General features: G+C 37.4%; 1 protein-coding gene across 2 annotated transcripts in view; it reads right to left on the bottom strand.

The window, feature by feature from the left end:
• Positions 1-25,923, bottom strand: part of Naaladl2 (N-acetylated alpha-linked acidic dipeptidase like 2) — a 911,861-nt gene that overhangs the window by 641,227 nt on the left and 244,711 nt on the right. For both annotated transcript variants that reach the window (XM_087899634.1, XM_087899633.1), the window contains exon 2: positions 22,174-22,675. In XM_087899634.1, the coding sequence (XP_087755760.1) occupies positions 22,174-22,667 (494 nt within the window). In that variant the 5' untranslated portion in view covers positions 22,668-22,675. The remainder of the gene's footprint in view (positions 1-22,173; positions 22,676-25,923) is intronic.

Raw genomic sequence — 25,923 nt, 5'->3', positions numbered from 1 at the left:
TGAGAGAAAAATAATACAGCTTTCTAGTCTTCAACCCCATTAATTATCTAAAGAAGCAAATAATATTATTTGAGTAAACAGGAAGTACAATCAAACTACTTCCAAAAGGTGCAATAATTGACAGAGATAACCGACTACATGGGCAATCACCCAAAGTTGCAAATTTGGAGCAACCAACTCTGGCTAAGATTCTGACCATTTGCAGAGGCAGGAAAATTTTCAGAACTCTTTTATCCTGTTTTGGAAAGGTTTGACAGTATTTTTTCTTGTATCCTGCTTATCTATTCAGGACACTGTGCATTTGTCAGTGGTCGAGGTGTGGCCCAAAGGGCATGTTTTGTCAAGAAAAAAAACAAGCTCCAAGTGTAGTGCCTTCGGTGCCCAACATTCTCTTGGGAATAGATTGGTGTTGCCAGGAGCAGTCATGTCTCATGCCAATAGAATCCTAAATTATTTGAATGCCATATTTTACAGCCCTTTGAAGTGGTTAAAGATTACCTATCTATGTTGAATACAATCTCTGTGTATCTAAAGAACCTGATTAGTCTAACTATAAGTATGACATCAATACAGTGATTGCAGTTGGACTATTGATGTGATCTTTTATTTTTTATATTTATTCATTTTTACTCTTGTCCTTTATGAACAAAATATTACCTAATGAAAGTTAATTTTCTTAAATTTATAAGACTTTAACAAAATCAAGATGATTTGGGATTTAACTCAGGTCCTTATAAGTGCTACAGAAGTGAACTGCACTATATCTCCAGACCAAAAGAATGATTAAACTTTATTACAGAGATCTTCAGCAGTCTTATAATATTACAAAGTAGATTTCAATGATTTTCATCATTTCCTACTCTTAGCACAATCTGGGTTGCAGTTTTCAAAGTGACTTTTGTAAGAGAGCATTGACATTTGTTCACCAACCATGAATCTTACTTTACAAATAATATTCAACCCTCAAGAATTCCTTTAAATATCATGAAGCTGGTGTGATGAATCATTGTAACTAAACATCTTGTTTGTGTTCTAGTGTTGATTTATGCGATCACGGCATCATTGTGGCCTTTCACTACCCGAACTGGCAGTCACATTGGTCTTTTCAAAAAAGAGGGATCTGCTAACAATTGTTGACCTATATCAGTGAGATCTTTAATTGATAACAGACTTTTAAAAATTAATTGTATTTAAAAAATAGCCTTATTACAAAGAAATTCTCATTTAGCCTACTCAGGAAAAACCACACAGAAAGAAACTCTATTATTCTCTTCAGGAAAATTGATGAAGCCATGCATCATAATGTCAGTAATAAAATGTTTAAAAAGGAACAAGCTGACATGGTTCTTTCTCTCAGTCCCTCTCCTGAACATGCCTAATCATATTTCCAACCAGAACCTCAGCTGTCTCCTGCATCTTCAATGTAATTTTAATCCATTCTTCATGGCTAAAATCAAAGATCATCACTGTTGAGCTGTAAACTTCTTGTTAAATAGGAGCACAGATGTTTACACTAGACATGTTGATGCCAAACCTCACCAGATGATGCCGTGGGACCCCATGCTTTCCTTATGATGGAGTCAAATTCTAAGGTCCACAGCTATGTGGGTCCCTTCCCTGAACTTCTAATGCCTGTGTTTCTTCAGACTCTCTGTTATCTGGGATTGGAGCTGGGTTACTTTGACCTCTTTAGATCTTAGGCTTCTCCCTTTTGCAGATCCTACCGCTGTGTTTCACCTTAACCTTCTGCTTATCATCCACCAACCTGTTTGTCATCAGCCCTGTTCTACTCTCCCTTATGCTTGAATTCTGTCTCTCCAAGAAGTTTACTGTAGATGGAGATTTTTCTCCATCAGACAGTCCTGCTGGACCAGTTTCTCTCCACCTGCCAGTCCCTGCCACTGCTTATGAAATAATCACTCAGAGGCTAATATATTAAATATAATGGTTTGACCATCGGCTTAGACTTCTTACTGGCTAGCTCTACCTATAAATTAACCCATTTCTACGGATCTATGTATTGCCACAAGGCCATAGCATTACCTCTCTTCTGGCACCTTTCTCCTTAGGCTGCTGTTGACATCTTTGTTCTTGGGTGGCTACATGGCATCTCCCTAACTCCACCTTCTCTCTCCTTGTATCCTTGTTTGGACTTCCTGCCTAGCTATATTTTGCCTGTCCGTTTAAACAGTTTTGTTCATCAACCAATAGAAGCAACACATATACAGAAGTCTGTAGTCTCCCGTGTCCTTATTCTGGAGAGAATTAACTCACTGCTCTATCTCCCTACCTGGGTTCATTCTTAATATTTCTCCCTAGAGCCAATGCTTACTCAAATTCCTAAAACTGCTCCCCAAGCACATGTGTTGTACATGTGTGTAATGTTCACATATGTAACACAGGTGTGCACATGTGAGCTAGAGGCAAGTGCTTCTTCAGTAGTACCTCATCTTATTTTGGAGACAAGGTTTTTTACTTAATCTGGAGATCACCAACTTGAGAAGATCAGCTGGGCAGTGACTCCAGGGATTTCATGTCTGTCTCCTGCCACCCTAACCCATACTCAATACAGATTATAGATATGAACCACTGTTTCCAGATTTGACTTGAGAGCTGGGTATCTGAATCATCTCAGCACCCAACATCAACCTTCTCTGTCCTTGTTACTAGGCTCTGTACATGGGATTCTTGTTAACTAAATTTACATTTTAAGATATAGACTTTTCTTTTTGACTCATTACTTTTTAACTTGTTAAGTTCTGTTACTAACAATAAATGAGCCCAATGTAGAAAATCCCTGCTGTCATGAGTACAGTGTTGGCTACGTACACAGCCTTGACCTGAAATTCTGTATTTATGTGTTTGTGGGTTGTATAATTCCTTGAGAAGAGCTTAGAGATACTAGCAAAGGAAACTTAAGGATTTTTCCCTAACTGTATAAGGAAATACGCGCTCTCAGTCACCTTTACAACACAATGATTTGTCATTTCTTTTGCAAGAGTGTTAAATGTTTCTTACCTAAGCCTCTTGTGGAAAATGATGTTATTCTTTTAGAATTCTCTTTGTTAACTCTCTACCACAATTGTGTAGCTTATGACCATACCAATTTAAAATTGTTGAAGGATTTTAAATATAATTTCTGGACAAAACTCATTATGTTCAAAAACATGTAAGCAACATTTTATGTCTTATAGTTTGAAATAAAATATTTACAAACTTATGTAAATATTACTTTGTATAAACTGAAGTATAATTTCTTTTTCTGAAGAAATTTAAAGCATTTTAAAGTCAATTATATGGGAGCCAGGATCAAAATCCCAGACAGGCGTTTGTGGTTTCACTTAGGCTGCATGTGGGTAGCAGTCACAAAACAGACCAAATATGTATGACCACTGCAGGAGCTGTTGTCTATTTCAGAGATTTTAACCACTCATGTATGGTGCTTGAAGGCAAATGGACAGTATGCAATGCAGATGATACAGGAAATGCACTATGCAGTGCATAACGAGAACAATTCACATCGAGTTTTAAGTTTAAGGTAAAAGAAACAGAACATTCAATCCATTAGTCAGTTGACTCTGTCATGCATATCATGGGCATTTTGATTAAGATTAATGAGATGTTCCTCTTGACTCTCGCCACCTATTTTTCTCCGACCAGACTAGTTCCTTCGCCGTGTCTTTTGATTGTTCCACTCCAGTGAATGCTGTGTGGTGTTGAAAGTCCTAGTCAGTTCTTACATCAGATCACTCTGTTCGTACTGACTTCTTTCCTAATCTCAATGAACTGAAGAGCTTTAAATGCCAATAACATTTGGGGCTAAAGAGTCTGAATTATCAGATGCCACCTACATAAGTAGCTAGCATTTTGACTTAACCAATACACAATAAGTCTTCAGACCTGTTCAGTCGTGTGGACAAACCTACATCAGTAAAGGAATAATCCCTGTTCCTTTTTACTGTGTGGACAGATTCATTTTTACTATACTTTTTCAGGGAGGATAAGAGAAAAAACTTACTTAAACTGGGGGTTGGTTACTTTAAAAGTTTCAGGAAGGTGTAAGATACTATTTGAAAAAGTATAAAAGCACAGAGCTATAAGAGAACACAGATCTGTCTGTGATTTGATTGATGATTATTTTATTGAATCAGTTTATAGCTTTGTAAAAAGCTGATGAATCAAGACACCATTTGTTCCAGTATTGATTTTTTATTATCCTCAATTAGTCTTGCTCTATTTGAAGACAGGCTTTTAAAGGTTATATCTATATAGCAAGAAAGAAAGAGTTCATTTAAATGGTTTCAATAACCAATTAGCCAACTTGGAGTTTATACAAATTTGCAAAGAAAAAGTCAATGAATGAAGTGGATTATAACACAGGTGTGGAATATAGCTATGCTTTTTAGTTGTGTGACAACGATGTGATCAGAGTGTAAGTGAGCAGAATTGCAAATAACAGCCCTTTACTGCAAAACCTGTTGTAACACAAAATTATTAAAATTGATTAATACTTGGGCCAGTGCTATTTCATTATCTCTGATCGATTCCAGTGTTGCTCTTTAATGGCTTTCGCTCTTGTCATTTCAGTTAGAGCTGCAGGATCACCGGCTTAGAAGGCAACACGCGGTCTTCTTTATGAGACCAAGCCCTTGGCTTTCGTTGCAAGTCCCAAATGAATAAAGGGCTAAAAGCACAAGACCATGCCTCTTCACACTCTATTTAAAAATCCATACTTTTAGAAGATTCTTAAATACAATTTTAATGGTTTAATGCCCAAGTAATGTGCTAAATACTGTTTTAATCACACCATGGTGTATCACAGTGGGCTTTGCTTAAGATAGGCAACAAGAAAATAATTGTTAGGTTATTTTAGGAAAGAAGAAAAATCATTTGACCTACTGTCATCTTTAGTTTAATTCAGTCAGGAAGACAAGGATCGTTCTTGACTTCTGCAGAGGCAGCACCCACCATAGGAGCTTTCTCTAAAGGACTCCTGAAACCACAGGCTGGCTTCCCATTCCATGTGGTTTGCTCTCATTCCTCTCACAGCAGTCAAAGAAATGGAACCGTCACAACAGCTCTTCCTGATGGAGTTCTCTCATAATACCCGTCCTTCTGCTTTTTCCATTCTTCCAAAATGTGTCGCCCTTAGGCATTCCTCAGTCTTAAGGTTACAAATGAACCAAATGCTTTAAGATGGCACAGAAAGACATATGTTCTAACTTCAGTCTGTATCTCCTTGGCTCCCTCTCCCCCTGGACTTCCACTACCCTTCTCTTTTGTCTCTGTGTCCCTCTGACTACACACCTTGTCCTAAAGTCCTCCTCCTCAGGTGCTACAGTCCAGCCTCACAGAATCAAAGGCCATTTATTTGTTCCAAATAAGCACATACCTGAATGTCTTACAATTTTACCTCTTTTTCTGAGAGGCTCCTTCAAATCTCATTCAAGTTTTTTTCACCTGAATGTGTGTCTCTGTTATTTCAAATCGTCCTAATAAGTGTTACTAAGTGTTTCCTAATTGTTGACCATATCACACTATATTCAGTTTTTATCATTTAATTAAATATCTTCCCACATTTTTCCTAATATTTTGAGATATTTTTAAAATAATAATTTAAAGGTACACCCCTGTACCTTTAAATTTTTCTATTACCCAGTATTATGGCAAGCACAATTTCAATAACAGCCACTAAATAAATGGGGAATACAATTTAGGGGGTTTTGAGTATTTAGTAGTTACTTTTTACAAATTATATTTCTGTATATTTGTTGAGAATACAGAATATCCTGAATCACAGCATACCACTGGGTAAATCCCTCCTTAGGTGATTTCACTGACATGTGACCATGACAGCTCAGACTTACATATACTGTCATAGTTTCACTACTAATGAGCAGTGCAGACTCAGGGGACCACCATGGTCTGTAGAGTCTATTGTTAGCAGCAGTCTCATTGTGCAGCACATGACTGTATTGTAATGGTGAAAATTCTCAGGTGTTACCTTAGAAAGTGTAAAAAATTTAATTTATTGCTAGTTATTGACTAGCACATCTTGTCTAAAGAGGTGAAAATTGGAGCATATTAAGAGCACACTGTATAAAACTGATGGTGTCTCTACCTTCCCGACAGCCTTGAGTCTAAGAAGCCTCAGAAAGAATCAATATGCTCAGAGCAGTAATCATGGGAGATAAATGGGCAGCGGGTGCCGTTCTCCATCCATCACGGCATCGTTAGAGCAGAAAAGGCGCTGGCCTGTAAGCCATGCTGACAGAGCTTACTGAGCCGGAACCTGGCTGCAGATTTGGATAACTTGCATTTTTAAAATTTATTAAAAACTTTGATTTGGGCATTATAGAGTATTAAAAACAAGAGACACTCAACTGAGCAATTGCTTTCTCCTGTGTAGCCAGAATGTACCATGATGAGTGTTTTATTCACAACTTACTGCTTTTGAAAATGAATCTCTAATGCAATTTCCCCTGCATGCTGTTCCCGTCAACCACATCATTTGGTGATAGAGACTAATAACTCATTACTGTTCATGGGATCATTTTATTTTGTCTTTATGCTTTATCTATTTGAATTTATCCAAGCACTAGTAGCATATTTATTAATGACACACAAAAGTCAAGTGTTTTGTTTCATCTCTGTGGTTCATCATTGTCCACTGTGAGGCCTAAGAGGAGACTAAAGTCTCAGAATGTTGACGGTCTTAAATAGGACTTGACAGGAGGAAAATAAGCTAGTTGCCTCTGCAAGAAGAAAATACATTTGTTCACCTCTCCCTGCTGTAAAGATCTTGAGTCTTCGAATCCATTGACCCAGAAAATGCCTTCAAAATGGATCATTTTTAGCCCAACAAAATACAGAAGCGGTTTAGATTTGCTGCCTAAAAGGGTCCACTTTTAGTCCAACATTATACTTATACACTTGGCCTCAAAATATTGAAACATATAAACATACTATCTGTCTTTGACCAATATTTAAAGTTTTATTCATGATTTGTAAATTTTTTTATTTGAACAACTAATATTAAACCTATGTTTATATTACTATGTGCTCCGCAAAATCATGGCACTAATCTGTTAAAGAACTAATTAACCTCTTGGTGTCTATGATACAAAGCAAGTATAAACTCCTTAAGATAGATATTAAATAACAAAGAAGTAAAACCCAAGAGTCAGTGTGCTCTTTGTGTAAGACCAGGCACATACAGCCGCCCTCCCCTCAAACCTTAACTCCCCTTCTTACCTGGTACACTACAATACCAGACTAGGTGGCTGTTTCTAAAACATAATTTAGGTACTAATGGGTTCTATCGCAGCTAATGCAAACGGATTCAGAGTACTGCTACTGTTTGGCAACAACACAAAACACAGTGTCTTGATTTTGCTTAAAATCAAGTTTATGAATATGTTTAAATGCATGTAATTGGAGTGAGAGGCTGTGACACACTAGTAGGAATCCTGCCAACATACATGAGCCCTATATACTCTTCATTTCTATAGCCAATGATTTAAAAATACATTTTAGTTCATGATGAAAGACTGGATTCAGGTTAGCTAATCAATGTAACTTCTCCAAACAAACTGTAAACAAACAAACAAACAAACAAAAAAGAAACTCCTGCTCTTCATTATTGAGTTGGCCAAGGTGAATTGTATCACCAACATGTAAGTTGACTTAGTCAGTTTTTTATGGCTTCTTTTTATGGAGTTTCTTATTAAAAGTAAATTTTTTCTCATACAATATATTCTGATTATTGTTCCCTTTCCCATACTCCTCCATCTCTTCTCCTTTTCTGCATCTAATACTATGATCTAAATCTTCCATGAAAAGTATAGATATACACTTTTTAAAACTCATACCCTTCAGAAAGGGGAGACCTCCACTGGGCTTGAGCAAAGCCAGGCACATCAAGTTGAGGTAGGACCCAGGTAATCCAGCATGGGAAACAGGTTACCAAAGCTAGCTAATAGTCAGGGAGAGATCCTGATCTTCCTGTTAGAAGCCTGACTGGGAAACCAGGATACAAGATTGTAACACACATACAGAGGGCCTACATGGGTCCCATTTAGGCTCCCTGACTGTTGGTTTCAGGTCCATGAGCTCCTCTGATCTTAGGTCAGCTGTCTGTGTGGGTTCCCCCATCATTACCCGACCCACCCCCTGACACATACACTCAATCCCCGTGTGCAAGTACAATCCCTTCTCCCTTTTTTCTGCAAGACTCTCTGAGCTCAGGCCAGTGTTTGTCTGTGGATCTCTGCCTCTGCTTCCATCAGTTACTGCATAGAGCATTCCTGATGGCAATTAGGGAACTCACCAATCTGCTTACAGTAGACTGTCAGTTCAGGAACCCTCTTTATCAGTGCTAGGAGCCTTGGTTGGGGTCATCCTGGTGGAATACTGGGGGTTTCTCTGGCTTCTCCCTAACTCCAAAATGCCCCCACATCAAGACATCACTTTTGCTACCCCCTCCATGTTTCTCATTCTCTAGTTTCCATTCCTCTGTCTCCCCAACCCCAGCTCTAGGAGATGGAGGAGGGGGTGGATGGGGAGGAGGGTAGATGGGAAAGGAGAGGGTTTGGGAAGTGAGAAGAGGGGGAAACTGGTTGGTATGTAAAATAAATAAAAAAGTTACTAAAATAACAAAACTTACACCATTTGAACTTTAGGCATCAGGTTTTGATCTGCGTAGTGTGGAGTATCAATGTATTGATGGACCATCATGACTATGGTTTAGGATTTAGAACTTTTCCTTGAACTTCTATCTCTCCTAAACTTTTTTCATCCTCATTGGAGTATCTTGTGCCACAACTAGCTATTTGATTTGCAGTGTAAAAAAAAAGTAACAAAAGTAAGCATATAACTCACACAGAGAAACATATATACCAAGTTTAAAAAGCAATGCACACTTTATATGATAAATCAGTGATTTAAGTAAAAACCACATATCCACCTGTTTCCCAGACCATGACCCTGAGATAACCTTGAATTCTTTTTTCCCTCCACATGCTAGCTTTGATTCATCAGTTATGTTTGCTGTGATGCTTCAGACAAAGGGAGAAATTACACTGCCACACTCTCAGATTCGGGCCTTCCCCATGAGGGCTCACTGTGTATTACTCAAGTTTGGGCATTCAGCTACCACCTCTGGCTGTGGTTTTCTCTGTCTCTCATTAGGTTTCTTGAAACCAGAATTCAGACCATGGCCCTCTGAAAGCTACACTCTCTTAGCTCAACAAGGCTTATGTACGTGAAGTTCCACCTAGTGTGTGCAGATGAGAAAAGACTTACTGAGACGCTGCCACCCTTTTCTGCCAACCACAACGACCCAGAGAGCCCTTGATCAGGATGCTCAAAAATGTGCAAGCAGAAGACAGTCTTGGAAGATAATAACAGCATTTCCTCCAGGAAAAGTGAACAGGTCTGTTTACACCTTGAACAGATGAATTCATCAATCGCCTTGAGAAGAACAGAAAGCCATAATTTCAATCCAGAAAAGAAAGAAAGGAAGGAAGGAAGGAAGAAAAGGTATGTGGGCGTGGGTGGGAGAGGTATCCCTGGTCTCAAAGCCCCATCCTGAATGCCTTTGGGTGCCACCAAGCCAGCTTTAATAACCTTGCATGAAATGGGGATCAAATTCCCCATGCATAAATGCTGCCAAGTTTATTAAACAGGGATCTACTATGTTGGTCTCGCCCCCAAGTTTCAGGTCCTCCGTTGATATTCATGCAGCTAAAGCAGGCTACCTATGTTAACAGTATTGTAAAACCTCAGGCCTTTCACAGATCTTGACAAATCATTGTACAAAAGACTAGTAGGGACACCAGATCTCAAAGCATATAAACTTGTGTATTTCAGGTCAGGTGGGAAGTTTTGATGAGATTTTAATGCCATTTATAGGAATTATGGTCCTTAGGTTAATAGCTAGGCGTCCACTTATTCTCAGATACTCCACCACTTTAGGGACCGACTGCATATTTGACAGATACTTACTATTTGTCTACTGTACAGGGGACATCTGTCCCTTTTCCCAGATTGTTTATGATTGAGTTATCTTCAGAAAGTGCATGTCTAGACTTCAGGATTCCTTCTTGCAGCACTTTATGAGCTTTTGCGTAATTTAACAACCTCATGTCAAGATCATCCTTGAAATTATTTCAATTTACTCCTGAAGACTCAATCTTCTTACAAATGTATTGTTTCTGAAGAATATATCCTTACCAGCCTCATTGATTTCTCTTTGCTACTTCTTCCCTCCACACTCGTGTGTATGATTTCTGAAAGTCAAACCACTCAACCACGTATTCATTTATCTATCATTTTTGGCAATACAGGGCACACTCCTGAAAAGCCCCACCTTTTTGCACACCCTTCTCCTCTACAGTATCCATGCTCAATGCTTCATACTGCAATTATTTATAAGTAAAAATAATTCTCGTAAGATCTAAGATGTCATGGGATGTACTCTTTTTGTGTTCTATATTTTACACATAGCAGGATATTATTTCAGAAAAGAGGATAACAGAAGAAGGGAGAAATTTCAAAGAACTCTGGGCTGGGAGAGAGATAAAGATGAGGCTGATGAGGATGACAGTCAGTGAGAGGCTTTCAATGGTGAATGACGGATGACTTCTTACAAAAAAACAGTAAAATAAACAATGATAACTAATAATCTTCCCTATACTCACTGCTTAGGCCCTGAGACTCAACTCAGGGGAAGAAGTGAAACAGTGCTAAGAGGAACCCAAATAAGACGTGTGTTGGTATACTACTAGGTGTTATTTTTAACAGGAATATTTGTTAGAAACAATTGGGTCTGGAGAAATAACTTAGTGGGTAGAATACGAGGCTTAGAGAGTTAGAGGTAAAATGGCTTAGAGTCTTGCTGCTTTTGCAGAGAACCCAAGTTTGGTTCCTAGCATTTTAGCTTCAGCCAACTGGAACTTTAAGTCAAAGGTGCTGTCCTCTGGCTCTGTGGGCACTGTGCACAGCAGCACACAGTCACACCTGCAGGTGAACACTCCTACACAAAAAGTAAAAGCAAAGCAATTTTAAGAAGAACAATGCCAATGCTTAAATTAAGAAGAAATATTCCTCACAGAAGGGTGTGTTTTGAACTGCTTTCACCTTTGCCCTAGTTTGCTATATTGAGAAGCATATTGACCTTTCTTAATTCATGGTATTTTATATTCATACATTATGTAAATTGAACGTTTTATAGGAATTTAGGTGCTATGTTCAAAACCAGAGAGGGGAGGGTTAGATCTGGACAATTATTTACCAATAATTTATTATACCAAATTACAAAGATAACATTGAGCAAGAGAGAGCACAGAGAAATCTGGAAAGGACTTTTCTCAATGAGCATGGGACAAAGAGCCCAGGGAGCCGAATTAATAGCCTATGACAGAAAACTCAATAGACTGTATATGGACTGTCCTAGTGAAATACAGGAAATGTTTGTCCACTGTTACCATGTGCTCATATGCAGTGGCAAGATACATTCTGAAATGCAAAGTTAAATTAAAATATACAATCTAGATATTCTATAGGGAATAGCTGGTGTTTTATTGAATTAGCAAACTTATCAAGTTAATAAATTAGAGCTTTAGATCTATGCAGCAGCTTGAACTACAATATTGGTACAAGCTGATCTAACAAGTTGTTCCCCACAGAATAGAGTTAATATGATGAACCCAGAGAAGAAAAAGTGAGAAAACGCCCACACTTATTTTATTTTTATTGAGAGTAAAAACCACCTGCACACATTTCTGTTCAAAGAAAATGGCTCACTTCAGTTTCCTTCTATCACAGACAGAAATATACTCCAAAGAATGAAACAGCTTCCTTCATTTCTTGTTCTAGCAAAATTTGACTTGCATATTTGGGAACATGTTAAAGTGTTCTCAGTGGTTTTGAGAGTTTATAAAAAGACAATTTGATCCCAAATCATAGTTTTCTTTATTTCTTGTGCTGAGCTGCACACCCTTCTGAGAAGTGAGCCATGAGGGGAAGACATTAGCTCGCCTTGTATTAGATAATAAAAAGTTCCGCAAGGGATGAGTTCTGTCTAACGGCACTGTGAATATGAGGCTCATTTGGATTTAATTCATTACTGCATCGTGTTGCACAAGAAGGCAGTTTTTAAGCAATAGAATTGCAGTTCATTTGTAAAGGACCCAGACACAGCACACAATCAGCTAGTGAAGGCAGAAACTGATTTCCCAAATCAGTCATAGAAAATTTAATATATTTGTCCAGTTATAATGAAAAGGAAGAAAACTTCAATCTTCTTTTTAGATAAGAATGTCACTTTGTAAATTTAGGAAGTGTAATTTTACTTGGGCAATTGACTTCATGTTGATGCCATGAACTGAATATGCTGGAGAAAATGATTGCCTTACGTAAAATATTGAAAACTTTGGTAGATGCAATATAATGTAATTTAAAAATTGTATCTTTGTACATTTTGAGTAGGTCTACAATAAAATAAGTTCCAAAAATACACTAATTAGTGACATAAAGGTAATTACTATTATTTATTTTAGTACTAAGAATTCAACATAAGGCTTTATGATGCTAGCCGAGAGTTTGTTAATTTTTAAAAATTTCAGTTTTGATAGGAACTCCCAGTGCTGGTAGACTGGCCTTAAATTCACCTTTTCTCTTCATCACTTTCTAAAAAGCTAGACTACATTTGTGAAGAATTGCTCTTCATTGAGCATAACATATTCAGCATCATTAATCAGTTTATTCCTAATGGGAGATAGTTTAAATTATTATAAAATTATACAGTATAATTTAATATTATATAGGTTCCATAAATCAGTGTACATTTATCCTGTGTTCTCCAGAGAAACAAAGTCAACAAGAGTTGTAAGTGTGTGTATGGTGTGTGTGTGCATGTGTGTGCGTGAGTATCTGTGCATGTGTGTGCATGTGTGTGAGTGTGTGTGAGTGTGTGTGTGTGTGTGTGTGTGTGTGTGTGATGTTTCCTTCATTTATTTGTGGACTTAAACTACCAGCCATATTTACTTTCTGTCCCATCTAGAAAGACCTGTTGGAAATTTTCAGTCAATACGATAAAATATTTAGTTTGCTTTGATAAATGTTATATAATCTATTTTAAATATGCATTACTCTGTTACCTGTAAAGCATCTTTATGAGACTATTGAACTAGTGTCTTTGGCAGAAAATTTCAAGTATCTTCCTCAATTTCTGCAGCTTTGGACTTTCAAATTTTAACTTTCACACGACTGTGCCTGGCATATGAATCTTGATTTCCTTAACTGTTAAAGAGAAGAATGCATGCGCCATCGTCAACCTCCACTTGCTGAATCCCCGCCTTACTCCAGTTACTGTTGTCATTGCCAACACTTTTACAGTGGTGGTGCTAGAAGCCAGCAAGAAGCCGATATGCATGTTCATCGAGGAAATGATTCTTTTATCTCTTTTTATTACTCCTGACTCAGTTTGCTTCTGTTTGAAATGAATAAGATAAGATGGTGAATGGAAATAAGAGCAGGTTATAATCAATTCAAAAGGAAAAAGAACAAAGGAATGTCACTATACTAAAGTTAAACAAATTCCAGGACAAACTTCTGAGTCAGTCTAGAGATCTTGATGAATGAGATAGAAATATTTCACTGTCAGTAAAGCACCAATATTGTGTACATATAGATTCCCAACACTCAGGTTGCAGGGACAGGAAGATCACGAGTTTGAGACCAGCCTGTGAGACACAGTAAGTTCTAGGTTCTTTTGTGTTGTACAGTAAGACTTGAGGGATTCAGTAGAGTGAAGTAAAGAGATACAGGAAAATAAGTAGAAGAGGAAGAAGAAGGAGAAGGAGAGAAAGGGGAAGGGGAAGAAAAGAAGAAGAAGAAGGAGAAGGAGGTGGAGGAGAAGGAGAAGGAGAAAAGAAGAAGAAGAAGAAGAAGAAGAAGAAGAAGAAGAAGAAGAAGAAGAAGAAGAAGAAGAAGAAGAAGAAGAAGAAGAAGAAGAAGAAGAAGAAGAAGAAGAGGAAGAAGAAGAAGAAGAGAGGGGGGAGAAATAAAATGATACTTCAAGATAAAACAGAAAGCCAGTAAAGACTGGTCAGCCCCCTGAATCTCAGGTGTACTGTAGTAGAACTTCATATCCATGTTTATGTTTATGTAATAAAAACAAAACCTTCCAACTTAAAAATAATATTGGGTACAATCTGTTAAAATGTACATTAATATATGAAATATATGAAAAAATATATGAAAATATGAAATATATGAAAAAATCACTAAGGAACCATGAGTATTCAGAATGTCATGTTATTTTCCAGCAATTGAAAGGATAATGCACAGGAAAGGAAGGTTTATCAAGGGCAACCACATGCTGGCTCTATGCTCTTCAATGATAGCTTTATTGAAATCCTGTGTAGTACTACTCAATTTGTCAAATTCTTTTTCCCTCCACTGTGGAAAGTAGTACATTCCTAAGTAGTTGAAGCATAGAGAGGAAAAAAGATACACAACTTATGTGACATCAAAGAGCTATGATGGAGCTGGTACCTGGACCATACATTCTAGACAGCTAGTATTTGAGCAAGTGGAGGGCATTGCAGGCAAAACCTCTGTTTTCAACAATCCTCATTTACCTCAAGAGGAGGTAGGACTTTAACTTTCATATATCTGTGAGTCTTATTCAATCAGTAAAAAATAGTAATGTCTTTCTTCATGACTTTAAACAATTCTAAGTTAAGCAATGCTTTATCTAAAGTTCAGAGTAATGAGGTTCTCTGAATAATTAAATTATCATATTGTATGCATTCCTTTTATGATTAAATTTAAGACAATGTATAATTGTAATGTGAAGAGCTCAATGGTAGAATATCTAATTACTTCCTTAAGAAACTATCTTTTCTTTTTCTGGTAAATTCAGTCATCATTTGCATAGTTTGACTTATGACACTGGTTATACATTTACACATTTTTCTTTAATCAAAATAGCAATGCCTTTATGCTTTCTTCATTTGTTCCAGTGTTCTTGCTATCATCTTCTCTAATGCAAGATGTAAAATGAAAAAAAGAAAAGGAACAGAATGAGAAGGGTGAAGAAGAATCAGCCAGAACAATTATGCAATGACTAAAACCAGGAAGGAGAGAGACGGTTCTGGGCTGAGAATGGCAGTAGCGAAGAACAGCAGGAATGGGCCTTGGTGTAAAAAACAGGAGAACAGACGCAAAAGACACGACAGATTCTGTTGGGCAGAGGACAAAAATGCCACCAACACCAAACTCTATTTAGCTCTTTGATAAAGCAGACATTAACCCACGGATGTTCATGAAGGACATTTCTGCTTTCATTTTTAGGTGAAGATTATAGTTTTGAATATTCTGGAGCAACATCAATGATTCATTTCTTTTTGAAGAAAAGAATAGATTTAGAATAGAAAGGGGTGGGAATGATGAATGGCAGGTGTGGGAACTGAGCACAGGAGAAACAGTGACATTATATAACAAGGAAGCTGGAAGGTGAGCTGAGTAGAGGAACCACAAGGCAGCAGAGCTATTTACATTCTTGTTCCTTGTGGACAGAGAAGGAAGAAATTAGAAGAGGAGTAAAACGAATCCATATTCTGTCCTAGATATCTTGAACCTACGCAGCCTCCTTTAAGGTGATCAAATTTCAAAGATCACAAAATGGCAATTCAAACCAAAACCCAGGCTTCTAACACTGGGGCCTTCTGAGAGTACGGTCACCTGTCAGTGTTGCAATGGGTACTCTGGCAAAGATAATTTCAATTAGGATAATTCTCATCACGTGATCTAGCATAGTCATCCCACTAGAATAAGACTGGAAGAGCTTCCCTTCTGTTCCTCTGACTATGAAGTAAGATCTGCTAATGTGTGGAACTAAAAGGACTCTAAGGAGTTAGAAACAGCGGTGCCAAGTGCTGTGATTCATGAGTACAGGAGAAAGAGAAAAGCAAAGGAATTGAAGTATGTTGCCCATTTGTCATGCCTCTGGTAAAGTCCTTAAATCACAGACACCTAACTAAAGTGTTCTAAATAGGGTTTACCTGGTACAGAGTATTATCTCATACACATAATAATAAAATAAATTAGTTGCTAAAGTAAAGTAAAAGAGAATGAAAAGAGTTGAACAAAGAAGGAAGATAAAAGGTAGAGAGACCATGCAGTATTTAAAACAATACAAGCTCTAGTCCCAGTTCCTGCCAGGTGGTTCTCTACCCACTGAACTTCTGTTCTGGGGGATCTGATGTCATCTTGTGGCCTCTGAACACTGAGCTCCCAGGTATAAACCCATAGGAATATATACAAAATACTTCTTTTAAGAAAGAAGGAAGAGTAAGTGAGAGGGAAGAAGATGATCTTTGAAAATACATTTAAATTTATGTATTTAAAATAATATTAAAATTATTACATTATTTAAAATAAATGGCATTTGAGAACCAACTTCCATTTTTATATTAAATAAAATAATTACTAGAATATTACTACTTATGAAATGCCACAATTGGTTATGTTTCTGAGCAGGCTCTCAATCATCACCACAATGTTGAAAGTACTTAAAATAGTTTTGAAGGTTTTTAAACAGTTAATACCCATCTAATGATGAAAATGTTTAACATACATAAAGATGACTTCATAGTGTAGCTTCACACATGTCTATCTCACTGTATCAAGGTAGATGATAAATTAAAACACTTCAAGAAGTGAAGTGAAGATATTTAAATGAGACAAATTGCTGGAGAGCTTTATCTTGTTGTTACATTTGATAAATTTACAGTGCATTTGATAACAAAATGTGTATACAGGAATGAGAGCAAGACAAGGTTCTATGGAGAGCAAAATGGATAAAAGCTGAGTTGACTGGGGAGTTAGGAGGGAGGCAATGCAGAGGCAAAGAAAGGGAGGAAGAAAAATAACATCAAGAATGTTCGAAAAGTCAAAGGAAAACATAGTTGCCTAAAATGCATACATATGTAAGCATATGTGTAAATGCACACAGATACATACATGCCGATAGATAGATAGATAGATAGATAGATAGATAGATAGATAGATAGATTCTCATATATACATGTACACATGTACACACACATATATATATTTGAAATAAATTATGGTAGTTGAGGTGGTAATGCTTCCTTCAAGACACATAGGCTGTCTAAAACAAAATAAAACAAATAAACAACAGCAGCAACAACAGAACAGTGCCAGGCATGGAAATTCTCTCTTCAATTTATTGATCAGGGAAGCACGAAAGACTCCCAAATACTGTAGGTTATTTTCTGCCCTCAGTCACGTCTGAGAACTAGAAGGGTAGAACTGCTTACTGAAGACACTGCACACTTGTGAAATAAGACGTGGAAGAATTGAGTGGGGCTTGCCTGGGCGCCTCTTCCCTGAGGACTAGCTCTCATAGTGTCAGGACTTGTTATGTAAGCTGTCAAGGAAGAAAACTCTACCCATTCCCCACCCTACGCCAAAGCTAACAAACTACAATGACCAGCATGGCAAGATATCCCAAGTGTATGATAGTGACACTTATATCCAGGAAATGGCCAGTAGTTCATAGGACCTACTCAATAGGAAAAAGGTTTATTATTATAAACCTATCTATCTTCCTATGGCTGATAAAGTCAACAACCTTTGAGAACTTACTATTGTCCTGTTCCCAAATTGCTGTAGTAGTTCCTAACTGCATTCTAACTGCCTTCTAGATACTGTGAGTATAGGAGTATACTCACAGATATGCATGATTTAAACTCTTCATAAAATTATTTTCTTTTTAAAACAGATAATTATAGAAATCCACAGCTGGTCAAGATGTAGAGAGTAATTTACTGTGGGGTATCCAATCCAAATTGGTATATCAACAACACAACTCCTTCTACACCTAAGATTCAGGGAACACTGAAGAAGAGGAAGGAGAAAGATTGTAAGAGAGCAGAGGCCCAGGGCCTCTGCTGTGAGATAGTATGACAGGTGACAAGCAAACTGCATGCACAGAAAGTCAAGGATATGGTTCACTAAACAAGGCAAGCACAATGACAACACCCGTGACATGTTACTGACGATGGGGGATATTTCACAAAACCCTACCCCCACATGAAAAAAATCTATATGCAATTAATAGTTGCTAAAAGAGGGAAAATTTGTCTTCCACTCCAAATGACCATCCTACTACGTTATCCAGTCGCAAGTTGTCAACGCAAAACACATGAGCTTATGAGCTACATGAAATGAAATTAATAGGTGGTGGTGGTGTGTGTGTGTGTGTGTGTGTGTGTGTGTGTGTGTGTGTGTGTGTGTGTGTTGCATGTGCGTATGTAAAATGATAATAATTTAAGTGGTCATGACATTGATAGGGGGATGTGGAGGAGGGCTAGAAATGGTGGAAATAATTTAAATACAATATCTGTGCATGAAATTAGAAACAAACACCAAAATTTAAAAATGTAACTACAAAATAAACTCAGACAATTGCTATATATATTGCATTCTATTTTTCTATTATAATATTTGTTTTTGAACCTGTATATCTAGGTGAGGTGGATTTTTTAAAAAGTAGTTCATATAAGCAAAAAGAAGTACAAATGAAGTCAATTAACAAATGAAAAATGATAAAATTTTATTTTTGGCCTATCAAAAACAAACAGTAATAAGGACCTAGAAGGCTAGTGGTTTTGCAAGGCAATTTTATATCACAAAGTAAACAACTAAATTAAACTCTCTGAAGTGATTATTTGCTTCCAGGCACTTATGGAGAAAAGAATAATTAAATAAAAATACAAACATTTATCTCTAAGAATGTTTGGGAGAACTTAAATGTTCTCTTATGAGGAATGGCCTAAGAAAGTTCCTTACACCCACACTTATCACCAAGCAGTATGTTAGTGTGATTATATATATATGCTTACATTCATTAACCTGAAACATTGTTCTAAGTATTTTTAACTGAAGATACATCTAAAGTAGTTATCAAGAAAATATTTATGGTACAATGCAATTTTTTGATTGATAGGTAAAGGAAAGAGGCATTTTTTAAAAAAGGAACTAGAACGGGTGATTTTTGGTTGATAATTTTTATCATTTGTATATGTTGTCCTAATATTTATGAAAAGTGGAAAATAGTAGAAGACATATCTGGAGTACATACTTCTCTTCCATTTTATATTTTATGGTATCTGGATTGTCAGGACCCAAGAAAATTATTTAATTAAGATATACACTCAGGATTAATGTAGTTAAATGATCATCCTACTAAAAGCAATCTGTAGGTATTATGCAATCTTCATCAATATTCCAAGACAATTCCTCACAGAGATTGAAAAGTTAATATTCAGCTTCTTATGTTAACACAAAAACCCAGGATAGCAAGCAAGATCTTGAATAATCAAATAACTAGTGTGTATCAACACCCCTGATCTTAAATTGTACTATAGAGCTATAGTAATTAAAACAGTATGGTACTGTCAGAGGACCAGACTTGTTGATCAAAGGAATAGCAATATTTTTGAGGAAAAGCTGTCATTGACTGAAAGGATATTATTCAGATAGCTATTATAAACATATTTGGACAAAATTACTATTATCTAAAAAACATACGAATAAGAAAGTCGATGATTATTTTATAGAGCACAATTAAATATGTGTCTTACTATGGGATATTCCTATAGACTAATTCCTTGTAAATGTGTATTTTGGGGCTAACTTTAGATATAGCATATTTAGTTGATCTTATTTCATTTAGTTAGAAAATAAAATCCACGCACCTTCAAATTCCATTGAGGGGAAAATAGTACTTTTACTTAGTTATATATTTAGATTTTTATCATTTGTTTTTATATGAAATAAGGATATTAGTGAGCTTTTCAAAGTGCTGAAAAACAAAATTAATAAGGTGCAAAGAAGGAAAATATATATGTAGTTAGTAAATAAAATCAAACAGGAAATCCTCGATGACCTCATACAGACTTAACTCTGACTAAGTCAAAGTGAAGAAAAAATTAGATTTGAGTCCATGAACTACACTTTGCTGATAAACTGAAAACTGACTTGTAGCTTGCGGAAAAAAAGAAATTTTCCTTAATGTTAAAAAGGAAATTAATCTATAGGTCCCTTGCAGAAGCCTGGTTGCCTTGGTGAAGTAAACCCAGCTTTATATGGTTCTACTTTACTGGTTCCATGGTTCTACTCAACTGGTTCCATGGTTCTACTTTATGGGTTCCAAGGTTCTACTTTACTGGTTCCATGGATCTGCTTTACTGGTTCCATGGTTCCACTTAACTGGTTCCATTTGAGAGATTGCACCCCTTTGCCAGAAGCCTCCGCTTAGGAGGATCGTCCCTGTTTCAGACTCTGACGCATTTAGAAGCAGTTTCCAGTCAGCCTCCTTCTGGTCAGTCATTGGAGGATCTTCTAGGACCCTGAGGGGCAGGAGCATACAGGGATGTTGTGCTTCTCACCTTCTATAGACCTGCTATTGTCTCCAATTGAGGCTGCATCCAGCCTGCACTTGTATAAGTGGAAAAGTCCAGTTTCCACCAGTTTATTTTTCTAGGTTTAATGGTGTCTTCATTCTGGGCTGCCTCCCTATTTTCTGAAAAGTTTCACAGTCTTCACCCCTGATGAAATAACAGCCTGATACTGAATATCTACTCTGCAGGGGCTGGCTAGAGAGGTAGCTTGGTCAATAAAGTACGTGCCATGCAAGCATAAATGTGTGATTTCATTCCATATTGCCCATGTAGTAGCCAGGCATGGCTTTGAGTAACAGCTGAAGTCTCAGTATTGAGAAGAAGAAAACAGAAAGAAACCATGGTCAACTGGTTGAATATATTATAGCAGCTTCAAAGAGAGACAGAAACTATCTCAAAAAGAAGATGGAGAACAAATAAGGAAAACCCCTGATACTGATCTCTGACCTTTTGATACATGTGTACATAAACCTTATACAACACATGAAATAAAATAAAATAACTGAATACTTGTTGCTTGAAATATTTAAGGAATTTCCTGATGTATAGGTCAACCTAAAACTGACACAGTAGATCTTTATAAAACACAACTTTTAACTCAATTCAATACAGAAGGTTTACATTGGGACATATCATAGAAAGCATTACCACCTGCCAATTACATTTCCATGGATGCTTAAGCAGCAGTGAAAAGCAGACAAGCTGTGCATAAGAACAGTATTCCCATCTGTCACTTAGACATGTGTTCAGGGAGAGTATTAGAATTCATCAGCGTTACTACACATCGTACATCTTCCGTGTAAGTTTTCCCAGGAAGATCACTAGACATGCTCACTTGCCAGCAACTCTGCAGCTGTAAATCATTGTCACCCACAACAAACATCCTGGGAATGCAGCAGTGCTGGACTCCAGCTACGTACAAATGATTAAAGGGAGGCTTGTTTCTCCTAAGTTCTCGGAAGATATGTTCCAGTATGTCTTCTCCATCCATTTTATTATGCATGTAAACTGCCAGTCAATAACGAAAACAATTGCCAAATTGTCACATGTGTGACATTGGTGCTCTTCCTAACAACTCAGATTAAGTTCTCAATAAGAATGGTTTATTATAATTTGATTGAGTAATCAATGCATTCTGGTCCCATAGCTATCCACAAAGTGACGAGCAGTCGAGAACGTAGCGTTTTGGACTGTCTGATGGTTGAAATCTGGCGTATTTAAACAGAGAGTGCCTGCTTGAAAGGGGAAGAATGCAGGGTGTCAACAGCCCCAATCCCCGTTGAGTAATTAATGACAGTTATTTCATCGTATAAAGCACATTATAGTGCCAATCAAGTTTGTAAGCATAGGACAAATATCCTGTTTTTATTACTTTGCTTCAAACCATCTTTGCATCTCAACATGGCCTACCAGGCTTTCTCAAAGGGAGAAAATGTAGAGGCTAGAGTCTTTAGTTGCCATTGTAGTTATGGTTACTATTATCAATTCATAGAACTACATCATAAATTTATATTGCAGAGCCGTAAACCTGAAATACATGCCATTCCATAAGTTTCTATTCCTGGTGTAAGTTGTATCCACCCACATGACAACTTGCTTGTATCTCCAGTGCAAGCTCTCTTTAGAGATTTACTTCCCGGGAAATGCATCCCAACATTCACTTCTCTGCACTTACCTGAAAGATTTCTTAATATCTTCTGCTTTGATTGTCTTGAGAATATCCTGGTATAACTGAAGGTCCTTTGTTCCTGATGGTGTGGCATCAGAAGGGCAATTCATATGTGCATAATAACCTATTAGAATTCCAAAAATAAATAAAATGGTGGCTGTGCAAACTATTTTTACAAGGTAGCAAAAGTTGCAGTGTTTGCTCTTTGGTGCCGATCTTGTGTAGTGGGTAACATAGTCAGGTTCTTCTTCCAGTCTCTGGAACCTTCCTTTGGGTGAAGCGGCTGGTTGAATGGAATCAAGATGGAGGTCTAAAGTTTCTGAGTGCCCCAAGTTCTGAGTCTCAGCATTATCCTGCTGGAACTGGTCAAAGCCAGGCTCTTCCAGTTCTTTCTCCATATCCCACTCTAAGTCAAGGGCAGTGGCTTGGATATCATCATTGTCTAAGTAAGGTGAGTTTCCTGAGGTTCTTAAATCTGCATTGACCTTCTGATAAGCCATCTTTTTACCTATGGAAATAAAAGAAAATGAAAATTATACTACATTAAAACAAGTTTTTTATTTTTAAAATTAAAAGTAAAAACAAAATATTTAACAAGGATGTCTATGAGGGAGCATAAAACTTCAATGATTCATGTCTGGACAGATGGCTTAGGCATGTGTAGCTCAAACATGAGGGTTTATGGTTAGACTCAAATACTCAGGCAAGAGAGCTGACTGTGATGGTACAAACTTCTACAATCCTAGCACCCGAAGGCAGAAACATGGAATCCCTGGGGCTTGCTGGACAGGTATCTTAGATACATGTGCATGTTCAAGACCCATCTCTATAAGAAAAGTGAGAACATCTGCCCTTGACTTCTGTCTTCAAACCATGTGCATACATGTGCACACATGCCCCCTACATTTAGTAAGTGTAATAATTTCCCCATAGAAGGCAACCTTTAGTGATCAGCAATTTAATCCTATTTCCCTGTTAAATATAATAGATAAGATCTAAACAATAAAAGTTGAAAGTACTTGGCAGAAATCCTATTTAAAAAGCACTAAAATCTTCACATACACAACCAATCTCTGTATCTGTAGAGAGTGACAGGAACACACAAATATACGAAAAGTATAGCATGAAGTCAATGTTAACCACTTTAGAAACAACGTTAAACAATGTAAGGACAAATGCAATGAAGTAATGATGGGATCTCTTACGAGGAAAAAAGGATAAAAATCCTTAGGATGATTATGTGCACTGGAGTTGTTTCTGCAAGCTAAAGTTAAAGTGCTAAAGCGGTCAACAAGGGTCAGTTCTGTAGGACTGCATGAAGGAAAACATGGCACATTCATACAGCCGTGCCTGAAGAAAGGGGCTGCAAGTTTTTAAGCTGTCATAGAGGAGTAAAGTACTCCCAGGAACTATGACGTGAACTAGCCTAGATCAGTGAAGTTTAAGTAGAGGCACAGCATGGCACAGGTCCAAAGACCAAACCCTTTGCCAGTGTGGGAGGTCTTGGCTTCAGAACCTTGCAAGTGGCCGGCTGATGGAAGTTGTTCTCTCACACAGTTTTGAATGACTGTTGTGTCCTGCAGAGTGGTTTTAGGGTAAGTTGCTAATTAACGTAGGAAGTTACAGTTCTGGAAGCCACTGGAACATTATCACTGCAGATGGCAGTGTCTACAGTTTCCACTTAATTTTTATGTGTACTGGATCTGTCGTCTTAGCTGGATGCTGAGTCCTTCATCATGCTTTATGATATTTCTGTATCTCCCAGTAGAACTAGCAAAGCACAAAGTTCAGGTGGTATTTGGTAAGTTAATTCTTAATGACAGTCATTGACAAATTAACATTAACAAAGGAGATTAAAAACCAGGACCTCATGAGAGAAGGTAGCATCAGCACCGAATTCTGACGTCTCCCAGGTTGACTAGCGGAGACCCAAATAACAGAAAAGCTCTCGATTTTTAGGAATATTACACGTAACTTAATATTCAATCATGTACAACAAAAATATAATTCTAAAATTCCCATATACTACTCTGTCAACTAGGATTCATTCTTATTCAGAATTAAGCCCAAACAGAGTATGTCATTTATATCAGTCAGTAGGAGAAGCAACAAAGGTAAAGATGGATGAGTCCTTATACCTACAAGGGAAACAAGACAATAACTCTTAAGAGACAAATACAAACAAAACACAACAGAACAGATAAAATCTGCAGAGTTGTTCTAATAGAATCTATGGAAACAATGAATTTAAGCTTTCTTATTTTTAATACCATTTCTTAATTCCTCGAGAATTTCATATAATGTATTTTGATCATATTTACCTGCCTATCCCAATCCTTCTAAATCCTTCCCCACATCTATATTCATCCCATTTCATGTCCTTCATTCGGTTATTTAAACGCAGTGAGTGCAATTACTCTTGGGTGAAGGGTCAACCCTGGAGTATCATGGTCCTACCAAGGGCAGGATCATAGAACCTTAAAGAAAACCGATTTACTCTTTCCAAGCAGTTTCAACTGCAAATGGGTCCTCAGAAAAGGACATCCACCTTCTAAGACTCCGTGCTGAGATTTTGTCTGCCTTGAACTTGTATAAGTATTCTGCATGCTGTCCTACTGCATGCTGTCCTAACTGCTGTGAGTTCATAAACACAACTGTCTTCTGTCCAGAACACTGCTTTATTGCAGTCATACTCAGCTCCTACAGTCTTTATGCTCCCTCTCCCTCCATCATCCCTGTGCCTTGGGGGAATAGCATATGCTGCAAAGTCCCAATTAGTGCTAAACACTCCCAATCTTTTATTCTCTGTATTTTGACCAGTTGTGTGTGGGTTTCTGCTGATCACCGTCTGCTACAACAAGAAGCTGCTTTGATGAGGGTTGAGAGATGCACTGCTGTATGTGGATAATGATAAGTGACTAAACTCATTTTAATACAATGTCAGTTGATTTGAATAACAGTAGTAGGCCCGCCCTTCAGGCATGTGGCATATAGTCACAGGCTCTTAGCTCCAGTCATGTTGCTATGTCTAGGTTTCACCGAGGAAATTGAGACCCCCAAAGACTTACTTTACTTGCTTTTGTCTTGTATGTGGATGTTTGTGTTGAATATGTAGATATGTGTGTTCCTTTTAGAATATCCGTAGAGGTCAGGAAATTTGTCAGAGATCACACGGGAAGGGATTTTGGAGGAGAGGAGATACAATGTGATGGTAAAAAGGGGGAAGACATAATGGAGCTAAAAGGGTTATGTGAGTTGGGGTGGGAGGAAAGGGTAAAGGATGTGGTAATGAACACTTCAGACCTTTTGAAAATGTCATATGGAAATTTACTACTGTAGAAGCTTCAATGCATACACACACACACGAGAGAGAGAGAGAGAGAGAGAGAGAGAGAGAGAGAGAGAGAGAGAGAGAGAGAGGATTTAAACCAAATTACTTTGTAACAAAGGAACAGCTCCTCTAGTAGCCAATACAGTCTAGCAAATACAAACCCAGTGCCTGGATTATTTCTCTTCGAGTTGTTAGCCAATTATTTCCCACAGAACCCAGAGAGTACAGATTATTGACATTACTCCTGGTCAACCACTACAACTGGACAGTTACACCATATTAATGAAGATATCATATATGTGGATCACAGAACAATGGAAATCAATATTTAAGAATGTCTATTTGTAGGGTTGGGGAGAAAAGCTCAAAACTTGAGTACTTGCTGTCCTTAAAGAGGAGGCAGATTCAGCTCCTAGAACACAAAA

This window comes from Myodes glareolus, chromosome 20, assembly GCF_982192425.1.
Source record: "Myodes glareolus chromosome 20, mMyoGla1.1, whole genome shotgun sequence".
Classification (NCBI taxonomy): Eukaryota; Metazoa; Chordata; class Mammalia; order Rodentia; family Cricetidae; genus Myodes; species Myodes glareolus.
The sequence above is the reverse complement of the archived record's forward strand: the minus strand, read 5'-3'. Positions and strand labels throughout refer to the sequence as shown.